This window comes from Belonocnema kinseyi, chromosome 8, assembly GCF_010883055.1.
Source record: "Belonocnema kinseyi isolate 2016_QV_RU_SX_M_011 chromosome 8, B_treatae_v1, whole genome shotgun sequence".
Classification (NCBI taxonomy): domain Eukaryota; kingdom Metazoa; phylum Arthropoda; class Insecta; order Hymenoptera; family Cynipidae; genus Belonocnema; species Belonocnema kinseyi.
Genome location: NC_046664.1, coordinates 67536152 through 67553539, shown reverse-complemented (window position 1 = coordinate 67553539; position 17388 = coordinate 67536152). Strand labels below are relative to the sequence as shown.

The following is a 17388-nucleotide window of genomic DNA, read 5'->3' as shown; positions in this document are numbered from 1 at the left end:
CTGTTTTGTTCAAAGTTGAACTGCTATCTTACAAATTATTATTTCAATTGAAGATTCACCATAAATTAAAAAAATCATCTATTAGGTTGGAAATTTAGATATTTTTTTTCCAAAATTATTTTTGTAAACTGAAATTTTTGTTGCCTAATTGCTGGTTCAAATTTCATATTTTTTCTAGAACTTTCCACTTTTTGTTCTGAAAATTTTAAATTAAATAGATTATATGTACTTGATTTAAAGATCAAATATTTTTTTACTGAAATATCAACAATCACATTTTTTGTCGAAGATTAAAATTTTTTAGTAAGAATTCTATTCAATTAAAATTTTTTCTAAACGAAATGAAAAATCTTTTTTTCGGTTGGAATTTCAAATTAATTGAAAAGTTTCATTCTTTGGTTAAAAAATTAATTTTATTGTTGCTAATTTTGGTTTGGTTAAAAAGTAATCGCCTTTGGTCAATAATTATAATTTTGTTTTCAAACATTTATTTTTCAGTGGGGTCTTTTAACAGTTTTTTAAAAAATTTTAATTTAAATCTTCTTGGTCAGAATCCCAGCTATTCAATTTTTTTGTGAAGAATTCATCTTGTTCATCGTTTCAGCTTGAAACTTCAGCACTATGATTGATAATCTAACTATTTTGTTGAAAATTCATTTTACTTAAATGGAAATTTCTATTTTTCATTTCTGATTAAAACATTATTTTTTTAAATTATAAATATAACAATTTCATCAGTATGCCTCTACTTTGTTTAAAATCATTATTGCAAAATATTATTATTATAGTTATGCTGAATATTTGCAAGACGTATTTTCTAATAAAAAATTATAAAAAGTTTTCCTTTGCACTAAAAAAAATTTTTTTCTGATGAGAGGAGAAAGACAATTTGCTTTTAAATGAGTTGTAAATTTCAGCAATATGAAATGTGCTGATTTTATCGAACCTTGTTTTAATATAAAACAAAAAGAAGAACGAAAAAGAAAAAAAGGCTTTTATGTGAAAGGGTAAAATTGGTGTTGGTGACTGTCGGATAAAAGGTTTTTTTTAAAGTAAAAAAGAAGAACCCTCTCTGGAAAAGTACCTGTCTGATCTTGTTTATAGAACTTTTCATATGGCTTCGAAAATAATAATTTATCTCACTTTCATCGCGACTCTCATATTCGTACGAATGAAAAAAAACGAGATTACTTGAAAGAACAACAAAATTAGTTTCCAGAACCATTGACTTGAAATTTGAATTAGTAAAAATTTGACTTTAAAAGTTCATCATGTACGCTTTGACTGAAAAAATCTCATTTCTACTAAAAAAAACATTCATTTAAAAAATGAATGAGTCAACATTTCTGAATCAATCAAATAGTGTCTTGAAATAACTGATTTATCTGCGATAATAAAATAGTAAAATTATTTCAAAATAAATGTTTTCAAAATTAATTCCTACACTTTAATCAGTGAATTGATTAACAAAAAAAGAACAGATTTACACATTGGAATTTACGGATTCGATCATTCAAAATCATCAAGGAATGAATAAATGAAAGTTACAGGTTAGGGCATTAAAAATTACTGATTCGTTTAGAGTATGTCACTGATCAGTTAAATTTATCTTCATTCGTAAAAAAAAATCGCCGTTGTGGAATTTCAATTTTTTAGTTCAAAAACTGTTTTTTTTTCAATAAAAAATAAGTTTCTTTAATAAAAAATTAAACTATTCCGTTTTTTATTAAAAAAATATCTTTCAGTTAAAAATTTAACTACTTGGTGAAAGATTCAACTATTTCGATGAAGTTCGTCTTTTTCAGTTAAATTTCACTGTTTCGAAATAGAAAATAAACTATTTATTTTTTGTTAAAAATAATTCTTTTTACTGAAAATTCAACTATTTAATTTATTTAATTGAAAATTTCAATCTTTGATTAAACTTCCTGTACCTATTACCATGAAATTTAGTCCCAATTGGTAGAAAATAAATTTTCTTAGTGAAAATATAACTATTTTGTTGAATATTCGTCTTTTTGGTTTAAAATTAATTTCCTTAATTAAAAATTGAACTATTCTACTTTTTATTGAAAAGTCTTCTTTTTAGATAAATATTCAATCATTTGGAACCAAATTCGTTTTAATAGTTGAAAAAAATCTTATCGCTTAAAAATTAATTTTTTTATTTAAATTTAACTCTTTTTAATTTTAGATTCATATCCTTAGTTGAAAATTGAACTATATTGTTCAAAATGTACTTATATTGCTAAACATTAATTATTTTGCCACAGAATCTTCTTTTTTAGTTAAATTATTTTGTTTAATAATTCCTTATGTTAGATAAAAATTATTTTTGATTGAGAATTCATCTTTTTTGTATAAAATTTCAATTAATTATTTGAAAGTAAAAATACTTTCTTAAAACTTTACTTTCTTTATTAAAGATTTATTATTAAAGTTGAAACTCATCTTTATGGTTAAAAATTTAACCATCTTGTTCAAAATTTGTTGTTAAAAATAAATCCTTTTTTATTTAGTTTTATTGTTTATTACTTCAAATTAAAATCTTTTTTTAAGGGTTCGTCGCTTTTTATTTCAAATTCGATGCTTTTAAAATATCATTTATTAATTTTTTTGTTGAGAATTCAATCTTCTTCCATGGACAATTTTACTACCTGGATTTAAGATTAGCTGCGTTGTAAAAATAAATTCTTTTGCGACATGATTTATAATTTTATTTTTTAAACCAATTTTTAATATTGAAAATTCACTTTTTAGGTTGAAAATTTATAATTTTATTTGAATGCTCATCTCTATGGTTAATTTTTTTTTTATTTGAAATGAGTTTTTTGTGTTGACAATAGATCTCTCTTATAAAAAAATTCAAATTTTTTGCTATTAAACATTAATTTTGATCATTCAGAATTGATCTATTCCATATTTGATTAAAAATATCAATTTTTGAAATAAAAAATCCAATTGCTTGTATGAAAATCAGTCTTAATAGGTTAAAATTAAATCTTCTTGGTTAACAATTAGTTTTTTCCGTTAAATTTAACTTTTTTTTATTTTAAATGCATATCTTTGGTTGAGAATTCAACTACATTATTGAAACTATAATTATTTTGTCGATAATTCTTTTTTTTTATTAATTTAAAAAATTTTAAATTGAATAATCTATTTTTGGTTGAAAATTGACCTTCTTTAGTTAAAAATTCAACAGGCTGGATTATTTAAGATAACTGCATTATTTAAATACTTTTTTTTGGAATAACTACATTTTTAATTAAAAAAATTATTTTCAAATACAAAAAGTGAATATTCAACAACATATGTTAAACTGTTAACATATAAAATGAAATATTTGTATTTTAAACCGACAAGGTTAAATTTGTAGAAAAAAATTGCCGACGAAAAATAGAATACTTCAATTTTTAGTTAACATATTAGTTTCCGGTAAAAAAAATGTAACCAAAGCAATGAAATTTATATTTTTAAATTTATATTTTGAACGAAATAGTTAGATTTTAAGAAAATTTGAATTTTCTACCAAAAAGATTAAATATCTATAAAAATGTCGACAAAATACATGAATTTTCAACTAAACATGTTACTTCTATGTTTTTTATTTTATGTTTTTTCAATAAAAAATATTATTTTTAACAAAAAATGTAATTGTTGATATTCCAGTAAAAAATATTTTATCTTTAAATCAAACATTTACATAAAATAAACCAAAGTTTTGTGTTGCCAAGAAGATTATTGTTCTACCGAAAAAAGAGTTTCAACAAAGCAGAAAAAATTTTTTTTAATGAGGTAATTTTCAACTCAAGGAGACTGATGTCCTATCAAACATGAGAAACTTAAATTTTCAGTTAAAAAAAATAATTTTTAATAAAAAGAAACTAATTTTTAATCCAAGAAAACTAATTTTGAACCAAAAAAGAGAAATTTTGAAAAAATTTAAAATCGATCACATTTGAAATAAAAAAACAAAAAAGCTACTGAACAGGGTGAAATGTAAATACGTGTAGTATAACCTCTATGCAAAAAGTTATTTAAATACATTTTTATTGTGTTTATTTAAAAAACTTGATTATAATAATAAATTAATAACATTTGAAATACAAGATGTCTTCAACGATCAAAAGCACCAAAAATGGAAAGTCTGGAAAAAGTAAAAAGTCAATAGAATATCCCATCGTTGATTTAGGTAATAATTTCAATTTATTTCTCGCTGAATTTCTTCCTCTTCATTTCAAAACTTGTTAACTTTTTTCAGTTAATATTTATTTTCTTTCTCCATTTTGCATAATTTTTTGACAACTTGTTATTTATGAAATACGGTTTTTTATAAACCAACAAGATAAATTAAAAAAAATACATGAATTTAAATTGAATAGTTTAATTTAAAAGAAGAGTCAAATTTTTAACCCAAGTAATGAATTTTCACTTAAACTAGTGAATCTAAAAAAATAATGCATTTTTAACCAAACAATTGGATTTTCAACCAAAAACATGAAATTTTAAACAAATAATTTAATTTCCTACCGAAGAAGAGAAATTTTTATTAGAATGTTTACATTTTCAAGTAAAAAAAATAAAATTGTGGCGAAAAATGGATCAGTTACATGTTCAGTTAATAAAATTAATTTTCAATAAAAAAATAATTTAAAACAAAATATTTCAATTTTCAACCAAAAATATACTTTTTTAATTAAAATGATGTTATACCAAAAAAACGAATTTTTGACAAAATATATGAATTTATAAAAAAAAGTTTTCAACCATAGAAAAACACGTAAATTTTTAGCCGAGAAAATTAATTTAACAAACCGAATTTGCAATTGAATAGTTTAATTTTCATCATAAGAAATGAATTTTAAATGGGTTTTCAAAAAAGTATGCAGAATAACCTCTAGCAAGAAAAATTAGAAAAATTAAATTTTCAAATAAATATACGAATATTTTTTCCACACGAATATATGAAATCAATAAAGTGAATAGTGAAATTTACAGTTGAAAAAATTAATTTTCGTTTAGAAAATTATATTTTTAACAAATTATACTTCAATTTCCCACCAAACAAATAAATTTTCAACTGAAAATATAAATCTTTGGAAGCAATGAATTAGCTTAAATCATAGGAGACTCTTTTAACCAACAAAATAATTTTCAACCAACAGGGATGATTTTCGGTAAAAATATATGAATTTTCAACTAAAAGAGATAAATTTTTCAACAAAAAAAGGTAAACTTTTCACTTTAAAAAATTAAATTTGAGCTAAAAAATCAAACACATTTTCAAAAAATGGTTTAGTTTTAAGCATTCATCTAAATTCTTAACTGAAATGATAAATCTCCCATTTAAAAATATGAAGTTTTAGTAAAGTATTTAAATTATGGGTTAATTATTTAAAAATGTAAGCAAATAATTAAGTTCCATTAATTGATATTTGTCGAAAAAATGTAATAGTTTAGTATTCTTCTTAATGAAATAGTTTAATTTTTGATAAAAACAGTTGTATTCTTTAAACGAAAAAATAGAATTTTAGGTTTTTGAACCAAATAATCCAATTTTTTAATCAAATGATTTAAATTTTATTTTGAAAACTTATCAATAATTAATAAAAAGTTGAATTTTCATCAGACTTTTTAACGAAGAAGAAGTAACAAATAAGCTTTGTTATTTGAAAATCAATGAATATTTTTTATTTTCAAATTTAACTATTTGAATGAAAATCTATCGTAATTAATGAAAAATAAAGCTTGTTGGTAAAAATGTACCTTTTCAGTCAAATTAAACTACTTTTGATTCAAAATTAATATCTTCAGCTGAAAATTAAACTATTTTAAAAATAATTGTTGTTAATTTTAAATTAAACTCTCTTATTATTATAATTATTATTATATATTCCTAAATTGAAAATTAACTCTGTGAAATGTTTAGCAGTGAAAGTATAAAAAGCGTGTCCAAATTTCTGGGAATGAGTGGTATAGAAGTAAAGGGAGGTGAGGGTAAATTAGGAGGGAAGAGTAGGATAAATTAGTGAAAAGGAAAGGAAGAGAAATAGGAGAATTGTTCAAAGTGGTAGGACAATAGTGAAAAATTGGCGTGTGGGAAATAGAAATAAGAGAAAATGAGGGAATTGGAATTATGGAGAGTGAGGGAAAGTGGCGAAGGTAAAATGTGGAAAATAAAGGGAGGCTCAGTAGATTAAGTCAGGTGAAATTAGTAAGTGGAAGTAGGTAAAATGACTGAATGTGAGTTAGGGTAGAGAGGGAGAATGGTAAGGATAATTAAGGAATGGCTACTTGGGTAGTCCGGGAGATTGAAGGCGGAAAAATGATGACTGAGGAAGGAAAGTAGAGAAGGGAGAGAGAAAGTGCGCGAAAAAAGGATTGGGGGAAGAAACAAGTGGGGGAATTAAGGTGTAGGAAATTATGGAGTGGAGAAAGTCGAGGACGATAAAGTTTGGGATGGGAGGAAAAACGAAAATGGGAATTCGAATAAGGGAAAGTAGGTGTTTATAGCAAAAGTAGGAGAAGTAGGAGAGAAAAGTTATTGGAGGGAGAGGGCTGAAAGAATTAGTTATCCTCGAAATAGGCTACGCAATTTATTCTGTATGCGCGCCAGGCCTACTTTGACTAATTTCATTTTGCAACCAGTAGTTAATACTAATCTGATTTCCGTTAGTGTAAATTTGTTATTGTCAACTTCCACACACATTTTTTAGAACCTCGATATGTTTAAAAAGTTTTGTCTGCAATACATTTTTTCTACAAAATATCGATGGGATGATAAAAAAAAATCGGTGGAAATAACGTTTTGGCATTCCTCTATATTTTCCTAAAAGCGAGTGGCAAACATTTTGCATCCAGTATGGCGCAGAGGAAATGCAATTGCAATATGATTTATTTTCAGAATCGCACTTCCGTTCCGGCTGGCTCATCCTCTCCGAATTCCCGTTTCAGGTACTCCAAATCCGATCGAGTACCAATTATCGAACGAGCTCTTCGCGAAGCTCGGCTGGACGGTAATGCCCACTAAAAGGTCCACGAGGAAAATTGTCCAATACCAGGCACAAACGGCCAAACCTCATTTAGATTGGTAAGTACACAAATATTTTATCTCGAATGCATCAATATTTCATGGTATCACAAGAGTTTCCTCTAAAAGAAAATTTTAGTTTAAATGAGACAGGATTTGACACAAAATTTTTTCGAATTCAATTGAATGCGCACTTTTTTGGAAATACTTCAATATGTCGAACCTGACATTTTTTCAATTTCAATTTTATATATTTCCTGAACATGACCTTAAGGCTCTTGAATTCCGTGCTCTAGCTGAATTCCTTAAATTCCTTAAATATTAAAGATTTCTTGAATATTTGTAATTTTCTAAATTCCATGAATTCTCTAAAATCCTTTAACATTTGGAATTCTAGGAGTTCCCTGAATTGGATTAATTCCTCAAGTTCCCTGAATGTTTTAGAATTTCCGAACTCCTTGAATTCTTCGAATATTTAGAAATATCTGATTTCCTTAAAATAGCCTGAAATCATTTAAAACATTCTGAATTCCTTGAATATCTGAATTGTCAGAATTCTTCAATTCCTTGAATATTATAAATCCTCTCTCTTTCTTGAATTCTGTAACTTTGTAAAAATCTCCGAATTCCTTGAAATATAATAAATCAATTATTTATCTAAAGTTTCTTGAAATCGTCGAATATTCTTAAGTTCCTGAATTCCTTTAATGTTTTGAATTCCTAAAATTCGCAGAATTCTGTAAATTTTGCGATTTACCTAAATGATCGGAAATCCCTGAACCCTGAATAATCTGAATTCGCTTAATTTCTTGATTTCCCTAAATACTCTTGATTTATTTAAAATTCCAGAAATCTTCGAAGTTTCGGAATTCCATTAATATTTCGAATTCCTTGAATTGTCGAATATCTTTGAATATTTTGAATTTCTTAAAAATCTAGGAATGCCATGAAATCTTCAAAATTCTGTTCATTTCCTAAAAACCCTTAATTCTCTCAATTCCTAAAAAAATCTTAATTCTCTATAATCTTCGATTTGTCTAATTTCCGTAATTTCTCGCAATTCGCTGAATTCCCTGAATTCTCTGAATTCTTTGAATATCCTGAATTCTTTAAACACTATTAAATACCCTTAATTATCAAAATTTCCCGAAATTTTTTAATATCCTGACTTTTCTGAATATTTAGAATTCACAGAATTCCTTGAATATTCTAAATTCTTTGCATTATTTGAATTCTTGAAAATATCTGAATTGGCCGAGCATTTTAAATTTTCAGAATTTCTAAAATACATGCTAAATTACTCGCCTTGTTTAAATTCTTAAAAAACTCTAACTACGCTAAATTTTGTGAATTCCTAAAGTGTCTGAATTCCCTATATTCTTTCAATTCCTACATTTTTGTAAATCATTAATTTCTCTCATTTCCCTGAAATACTTAGACATTACAAATTTCGTGAATATTTTGAATTTCTGAAAATATCTAAATATTTGGATTATCCTGAGTTCCTGATTACCTTTAAGTTCTCTGAATTTCCTTAATTTGTGGAACATTTCTAATTCTTTGAATTCCGTAAATATTTTGAAATCCCTAAAATTCGCCCAATTTCCTGAGGTCTATTAATATTCTAAATGCCTTTAATAATATAATTTCCTGATTTTTGGGATATCCTTGAACATTCTAAATTTTTAGAGTTCCTGAAATTGTCTTAATTCCCTAAATTCAATAAATTCTTCTGAATTCTGTCAATATTTGGAATTCTCGGAATTCTATAAAATCCATAAATATTCTAAATTTCATGAATTTCTCAAATAATAGATATTTATTAAATTCTTCGATTTTTTAAATTTACCCAATACCTTCAAATCTTCTGAATGCTTTGAATTCCTTCAACTATTCTGAATTCATTAGAATTCTTTCCATTATCTTAAATTTGCTGGAAGTTTTCATTATTAAGTTTTCATTATTAAAGTTTTCATTATTATTAATCATTAATTAATTTAACAAATATAATTTTTTATCCAATTTATTACTAATGATAACAATTATCCTATCTTAAAGTAAGATCAAGAAAATAATTAAACTAATTTAAAAAAATTAATTGTTTTAATGATTAATTATCATTAATCACAGTATTTTTTTGTTTAATGTTAAAAAGTTTTTGTTTTTTCACTATATTTACAATTTTGCTTCAGCATTTTAGATAGAGGGAAAAAGTAAGTATTGCAATTTAACAAAGTATTTGTTTCCACAATTTAGAGAGCATGAAAATTCAAAACGAAAAATTTTCCAATTTATTTTAGGACTCCACTAATTTTAATTTTAATTTGTAGGTTTCAGATGTATAGGCTATTAGGCAGTAAGTATTATGATGAGGATAAGACAAAAGTACTTGTAGATTTTCACCCGGATGGTTCCGGTAAAGTTTTTTATCCAAATAGCAGGTTGGCTGTTGAAATTCTCAGATCAAAGAAACGAAAGCGTAATGACTTAGACATTGTAAAAAAATTAGACCACAATAAGTCGTAAATAACAAAATAACAAACATTTATTATAGTAAAAATTTTTAAGGTAACATTATACATTGTCTTCACACCCGGAGGAAAAGATATTATAGGAGTTTCGAGAGAGCCTCAAATTACAGCTATTTTTGACTCGATTGGAAATGGAATGGTTATGAGCGAAGAAGGTGAAATAAGGTACAAAAATATTTTTTTCACTATAAATATTTAATATTTAGAAGAATATTTGGAGAAGTAAACTATAGAATTAATAATACAGAAATATAAATGAAGAAATAAAAAAATAATTTAGGATAAATAAAGAATTCGGAATTTAATAGTATCTAAATTCAAAAGAGTCTATCTAATGCTACGAGTGATGTACGATATTTTATTCAAAATCATTTCATGAGACTATAGTGCATCCTTAAAAGTGAATGTTGATGTTTAATATTGATAATATGTTGGTTTTGAATAATATTGTTTTATTATGTAATATTAAATTATCATTTAAAATATTTAAGAATTGAATTTTGTTGTTTTTAATTTTTTGACTGCACACAGCTTTTTTGGTCAATAACAATTAGTTTTAATTTTTTTAAGATTATCCTACAATCAGCTTGGGGGAATTTGTTTTGATACCCCTGTGGGAATTCCATATCTTTGGCATTGGACTAAAAATTCAAAGAAGCCTGAACTAGAAATAGTATTTAATGTAAGTTACAATTATATAAAGTATTGCACTTTTTAGAGAGGATTTAAAATATATTATAACACTTTTAGCTGATTCTCAATTCTGCTTAATCAATTTATTTTGTAGAAACTAATAAATTATAAAAATTTGTAGATTTTTATTTAAAGAAAAAAATTGCTTTAAATTTAATTATTTTTCTTTTATTTATTTTACACAGGAACCCGATGCAGATCACTTAGTGAGGCAATTTTTCTCAAGTACAAATAAAGCTTCCTATAGGTACAAACTTTTGAAAATAACTTCCTATAAATTTTTCGGATACATCTATACAAAGTAAATTGAGAATTTCTAGAATATTCTTAATTAAGTAATTAGCCAAATTGAATAATAATCCAATATAAATATTTTATTTATTTTAATTTTTAGAACATTAGATTTTTTAGAATTTTTTCTTTTTAAAAACCACTGTAGCTCCACAGGTAAAGAAACTCCCAAATCAATAAAATGTGGTAGTAAGAAAGATAAGGTCAAAGCAGAATCAAGGAACAATAAAGATTCTGAAAAAGGAAAAGAAAAATTAGAAGATGAAAATAAAAGACATTGGTACCGAAAATCTGATTATAAGGCTTTATTATCATTTACCTTCTAAATATAAAAATAAAATGAGCTAATTTCAATCTTTTTAAATTTAGATTAAAAAAGATTTTTTTCATAATAATATTTCAAAAAGAAGATTTGATTTGTTACTATGTTTATTGATATATTTATTGGAATACAATTAATGTGTGTTTATCGATTGTTCAGAGGTCTTTAGAATCCTCATATTTTGTTAATTTTTTGTTGATTGGAATTGCCTACAGGGTCGATTCGAAAAGAAATGTTAAATTTGATAAGCCATCAAGATGGTTGAAACCAGTCTTTCTGAAGATAAACAAATACTTATGTTTGAGAATTCATGATAGAAGGAATATCAATTTACAATTTTTAGCCAATGGTAAAAGCATCAGGTAAGATCCTGATTGAAATAAATTACCTTATCGACTAATAATTGAAGTTAAGAACCAAAGTCAAACAAACCAATACCTAATTTTAAAAAATCGTCCTTTTCAAACTTGCATTTATTTATCCCTATTTCAGGATTGAACTGGGAACCAAGCTGAATTTAAATAAAGAAATCTCCACTTATAACACAGAATTCACAAATTTGAAAACAGAATTGCTAAAGTAAAAAATTTCTTTTATTAACTTATTAAGTTTTTGAATGACACTTAATCAAAACACAATCTTATATCATAGATGCAGATTTCTAAGTGAACTTGAAGAAGCAATAAGCACCAATAAAATACAAGAGTTACTTAAGGCGCAACTTAAAGCAAAAAAATTCGGTGTATCGCGAAATTTAATGATTTCGAAATATAAACCATTTTTGCTAAAATAAAAAAATTACAATTGTCTCAAGATATTGTTTAACCATATAACACTGAAAAGAATTTTTTACTGCAAATTTTTAACTCTATAGGCTGTTTTATAATGTCAAATATATGATAATGAAATCAATATTGTACAATAAAAGTGTATCATTATAATTCAGTGAACAAAGCCAAACTTAGGACTAGCAAAAAATATAATTCAAAGGGAACAAGTACATGTTAATAAACAAAATTTTAGCGGCCAGGCTTCCCATAAAAAATTTCCGTCCACTTCCATTTTATATTATGCCATTATTCTAAGGATGTTAACCAGGTTTTTTTATTTGGGGGGGGGGGGGGGGGGGTTTAATCTTATAGATTCAAAATATAACAGCGCTTTTAAATATTATTTTCTGTTTTAAGAATTAGTTTAATATAATTCACTTTGCAATTTATAAATTATTAGCCAATAGTTTTAGGAAGTGCTTTTCATAATTTCAGAAAAAACAACACAACGTACTGAAAACTCAAAATATTTAAATTTTAGAATTTATTAAGTAAAATAAGGACATGGAATTTTGAGTTTGGAAGAAACTTTTAGAACCTACGAAAATTATAAATTCAAATTTAAACAATCATTGTATTTATAGCTAGAATGGTTTTATTTTGAAGTCCTACAAAGCAAAACGATTAATTCAGATCAGAAGCATATTTGAATGTACATAAGTTATTTTCATGTATTTATTATTAGGAATTAATTACCTTAATCATAAAATAAGGAAATAAATCACAAAAAATCTGCCTGCCTCGCGGGCACATCCTCGTCGCGCGCTGCGCGCCTGGCTCACCAGTTTGAGCGCGCCTAGAAAGCGCGATTGTTTGTTCTGGCGCTTCGAGCTCGATAATGTATTTACTTCGTGCTACGCGCTCCATCTTTGTGCATAGACATTTAAAAACTAAAGATGAAAGTGTCGACAGCAGTCATTTGGTGATTGTGAATTCTCTTTTGCTAAAGCTCCTTTGTCTTTAACGAACACATTCTCATCACGTATCTTGTGCTTCGCACTGGACTTTATTCCTCGAATTCTATATCATTCCAATAAATGTATATTATTATAATTCATAACTTGCATTGGTATCAAAACAGACGAAGTTTTATTGTCCCGTTTGAAAAAATTCCGATTCTTTAAAAAAAAATTGTTATTAAACATTTTATATCACCCTGAGAATATGGAGCGGTCCAAGGACTACCGCCTTCTGCATTTTTTCCGCAAGTGTTTTAGCATATTGTTGACACGCAGGGATGCTTTTCTGACTAAGAACGAGTGAAAACTTGGCACCTCCAAGAGCACCGATGATAAGGACGATTAGTTTAACAGAATATTCCGGGTACAATCGTTGCATCTCCCTTATAAGTTCTCTATACCTCTCTTTCTTTTCATTGTCCTTGGCTATAATGTTTTTTTTTCAGCTGGTGCCGAAAATTCGATAACGAACATGGTTCGCTTCTTGAAGTCAAGAAGAACCATGTCTGGCCTCGAGTGTGCAACAAAAACAATTGTCGAGAATATAAAAATCCAGTATATGCGACACATCCCATTCTCGACAATTGACTCGATTTCCCTAGGAGCATTTAGAGTGCGGTATTAAGTTTAATGCTGTAATAATGACAGAGATGGTAATAAGGCACTATTAGTGCCGCATTGTGCCTTTGGATGAAGGTCGTTCCCGCATGAGTTGGACAACTAGATAGTATGTGAGCTAAATGCCCGGGGTGTGCATTCACCCCGCAACTATCATCAGGAATATCTTGGCTCAAAATCTGGCGACGGTATGTTAAGGTGGAAATGACACCGTCCTGGCATGCCAAAATGAAACCCTCTATACCAGACTTCAATCCGGGCGATTTAAGGAAAGTAAACGTTAGCTCACACGACATTGACTGATCCTCAACATTTCTGTGGAAGATACCGTGCATCCTCTTATCGTGGAGCTGTTCACGAAAGTTTTTCTCTTGTGATTTCTTAATCCGGGCTTTCAGGAGTGAGATAGATAATCTTATCTATCTCCTCGAGATAGATAAGATTTGATGCATTTTGCTCACCCCTAATACTGAAGTTAAGTCCGAGTATTTCAGCAGCCTCCTTCTCAGCTTTGAACAGAAACGCTCATTTGCCTATTTCTTCGTGATTCCTGACCATTTTAAGAAGAGGGTCTCTTACCTTTGCGACTCTATGTGCTGTACCCAGAATAATCCTTTTGTGAAGACATTCAGGAATCAATATTCCTCGATCACCTTGACGTCGAGCGATGTACAATCGCGGAACAGAAGACTTAAGATGCAAGCTTTTGTTAATGTGCATAACCTTTCTTGTCCCGATATCAAGGGATCTGAGCTCGTTCTTCGTCCATGGAACTACTCCAAATGAATAGAGTACTACCGGGACAGCAAGTATGTTCGTTGCAGATACTTTGTTCTTCGCCGACAGTTCGGAAGACCCAGAGATGGTGCTAGTAGTACCAAACTAGCCACGTTTTCCTAGAGTGCGAACCTTCACATGAAACGTGTAAAAATTTCACCTCGAGTGGACCACAAATAGCAGAGTTATCGAGGTTAGAGTAAAGTCACTTGGGCTGGCGAAAGCCGCCCAAAGCGTCCAAAAACGCAGCAGTCTGCTGGCAAAGTCATGGTGTCTGTTTTTTGGGATACACATGGCGTCATTTTCATTGACTACCTGGAAGAAGGTAAATAGATCAATAGTAATTATTATACTGACTTGTTGGTACGTTTGAAGGAGGAGATCGCAGCAAAACGACCGCACATGAAGAAGAAAAAAATCCTTTTTCACCAAGACAATGCACCATGCCACAAGTCCATAAAAACAATGGCAAAAATCAACGAGTTGGGCTTTGATTTGCTTCCTTACCCCTCGTATTCGCTAGATTTAGCCCCTAGCGACTACTGGCTCTTTGCTGATCTCAAAAAAATGCTCCAGGGAAAAAAATTTGGCTCGAATGAGGAGGTCATTGCCGAAACTGAAGCCTATTTTGAAGCAAAGGATAAATCTCTCTATAAACATGGTATAGAAATGTTGCAAAGACGTTGGAAAAATTGTATCACTCTAAAAGAAGATTATGATGATGAATAAAAATGATTTTTGAAAAAAAAATGTTGTTTTCGTTGTTAGTCTCGGGATTTATTGAACGATGCGTTATAAGTCTCTCCAGCGCAAAGGTGTCGTATAACGCTTCTATGAACAAGCTCAGGATCCTTAGGGATGCCATTAAGATTTCCTCACTTCAAATAAACCTTGGCGCATTTCTCTACCCCAAATTCCATTCCAATTTCCTTAGTATATCGTTCGACCATTCCTAGAGCTAGGTGTAGTTGCTCTTTGTTTTTAGCATAGATCTTAAGATCACCCATGTAAAATACATGAGTGACCTTGTACTTTTAATCTAAAGGCTTGTCGCACAATTACCCGTCGGAATGACGAAGTGCTAGAGATAGTGGCAATAATGTAAGGCAAAATAGGAGTAGGCTCATGTTATCGCCCTGAAAGACACCTCTCTGAAACGTGACCTTGTTAGTTGTCACACGATTTTTTTCCGCTGGTACAATGCTGCATCTTTGCAGACACATCTACCGATAAGCAGGTTCTCCCGATATCCCGCTATCCCTCTCTTTGAGCCTCGTTGTTTATACATATCTTGCCACACAGGTTCAATTTCCCGACAATCCTATCATTCAGGATAGCCCTGTATATCTTATACAGAGTGTTCAGACAAGTAATTGGCCTGAAATTCTTCGGGTCAGCTAAGTTGCTTAGTAAGCTAAGTTTTGTAAGCTGTGAAAATTTGATTTTTTGATTATTTTTTTTTTAATTCAAACAGGTGCTTTGATAATCTTTTAGGGATTTAGAAATTTTACACATATCTCATACCTTCTCTGATGAGAATGTAAAAAACCAATCATGAAATTTTTTTTACTCTACTTTCGGTGAAAACATGTTATCTATTTATTTTTATTTAGCTTTTGTCGTGCGCGGAAAAATACCATTTTTGTATTTTTATTGGTTTTTCTTATAAATAAAACAAAAACAACGTGTCCTATGAAAAAGTGATAATTAACAAATTTGTTAATATTTTTTGGGTGCAAAATGTTTGTTTCATAATTTTTTTCCTATCTTGCATAATTTAACCGAAAAATGCAGTTTCTGAGTTTTGATTAGTTTTTGTGCGGTCAAAATTTAATTTTTCAAATTTTCGATAAAATTTAAAAAGTTGATATGATAATCTTCTAGGGCTATCGAAAATTAACATTTTTATATTTAAGTACTACCAACAAGTATTCACAGAATTTTTGAATCATTAAAAAATGTGTATTCAAAAATTTTTAAAATGGGCTCATTTTCAGTATTTTTATCCAAACTGTTTGACTGACGGACTTGGCACTTAGCTTATTGCAGCATCCACATTTTGAAAACTGCTTTTAATTCCTGAAGTCATTAACAAATTATTTAAAGATAAAAACAAGCAATGAAATTCAAAAACTTTACTTTATATTTTCTGGAAACGATAGGAACGTTTTGGAAAAAATAAATCAATTTTTTTGAATACCAGTTCAATAAGAATCTGAGATTGAACTGGAAATTTTTCAAATCTTTTGAAAATGTTCTGTACATCTGTATCGTGGTGTAATATTTTTTCATTATATAAATTAGTAACATTCAAAACTATTATTTATAAAAAAACTTTGATCTTTGATCAAACTGTGAAATCTTGTTTCTTCATTCTTATTGATTTTATTTTGCACTCTTATCGCTGAAATGATAACATCACAGTAACTTGTGGAGATATATTTTATTTGAACTTTGCTAAAAACGTTGCAGAAACTGAAAATTACAATTATTATATTTTTAATTGTTTGGAACGTAAATATCAAACTTTAAATGAAAAACATCTGTAATTTACTATGATTTAAATAAATATTTAGAAGCTGATTTAAAAAAAATGTTTACAAAATCAGCGCATTCAATTTTTCAAGATTATTATTTTAGCGCCTAAAATAAAATAATAAAAGTTTTTCCATACATAATTTTGGCCTCTTTCAAAGTTTTAAAATTAAAAACGATACATTATTTTCCTCAACAGCACCATCATGAATAAATGAAATATAAAATAAAAATATAAAGGGCGCAAGTTTTATATATTCTTTGTATGAAACAAATGAATGTTATATATAAAACTTCACGTTGTACATAAACTATATATAAGTTTCCGCCTAGGCAGATCTGAATGATTCTGAATATTCGGCAGAATCATGCAACATGAACAAACTTTAATGACAATTTTTCAGATTCGTTCCTAGTTTGCGTAAAATACCTCAAATCTAATCTACGCTTGATGTCAACTGTTTAAAAACTTAAAAAACAAGTAGTAACTAAAAAGTAAGGACAATTGCTTTTTGCTAAAGTAACTAAGAAAATGTCAAAATTTGAAATAGTAGCGATAACGATAACCACTTTCTTTTTTTGTTTTTGATTGTGCTTTTGACGGGGTAAAATGAAAATGGTCAAAACAGCTAAATTATTAATTTCCTGCACTTTTTTTCAAGCATGGAATATTTGCCTATTTACATTAAGGTGATCTTTACATAGATGAATCATTTCCTGAATCACTGTAAATCCATTATATTTTCCCACAAAAAAAGTATTTTCGTTTAAAAATAGAGCATAAATTCTTTTCATCTGT

At 28.0% G+C, this 17388-nt stretch overlaps 1 protein-coding gene across 1 annotated transcript; it reads left to right on the top strand.

Annotated features, from left to right (window-relative positions):
- The first annotated feature begins 4023 nt into the window (after positions 1-4023).
- LOC117178524 lies at positions 4024-11756 on the top strand. The gene is made up of 11 exons (XM_033369952.1): positions 4024-4195; positions 6958-7093; positions 9364-9529; positions 9602-9729; positions 10135-10246; positions 10443-10504; positions 10697-10828; positions 11086-11232; positions 11363-11449; positions 11522-11612; positions 11745-11756. Exons 1-11 carry the CDS (start codon positions 4114-4116, stop codon positions 11754-11756), a joined length of 1155 nt encoding a protein of 384 aa, XP_033225843.1. The 5' UTR covers positions 4024-4113.
- The last annotated feature ends 5632 nt before the right edge of the window (positions 11757-17388 follow it).

Excerpts from the sequence above, each read along its gene's own strand:
- LOC117178524 (XM_033369952.1), top strand. The coding sequence starts at position 4,114 with ATGTCTTCAACGATCAAAAGCACCAAAAATGGAAAGTCTGGAAAAAGT. Across the intron at positions 7,094-9,363 it reads GCCAAACCTCATTTAGATTG|GTTTCAGATGTATAGGCTAT; the intron begins GTAAGTACACAA and ends TTTAATTTGTAG. Across the intron at positions 10,247-10,442 it reads AACTAGAAATAGTATTTAAT|GAACCCGATGCAGATCACTT; the intron begins GTAAGTTACAAT and ends TATTTTACACAG.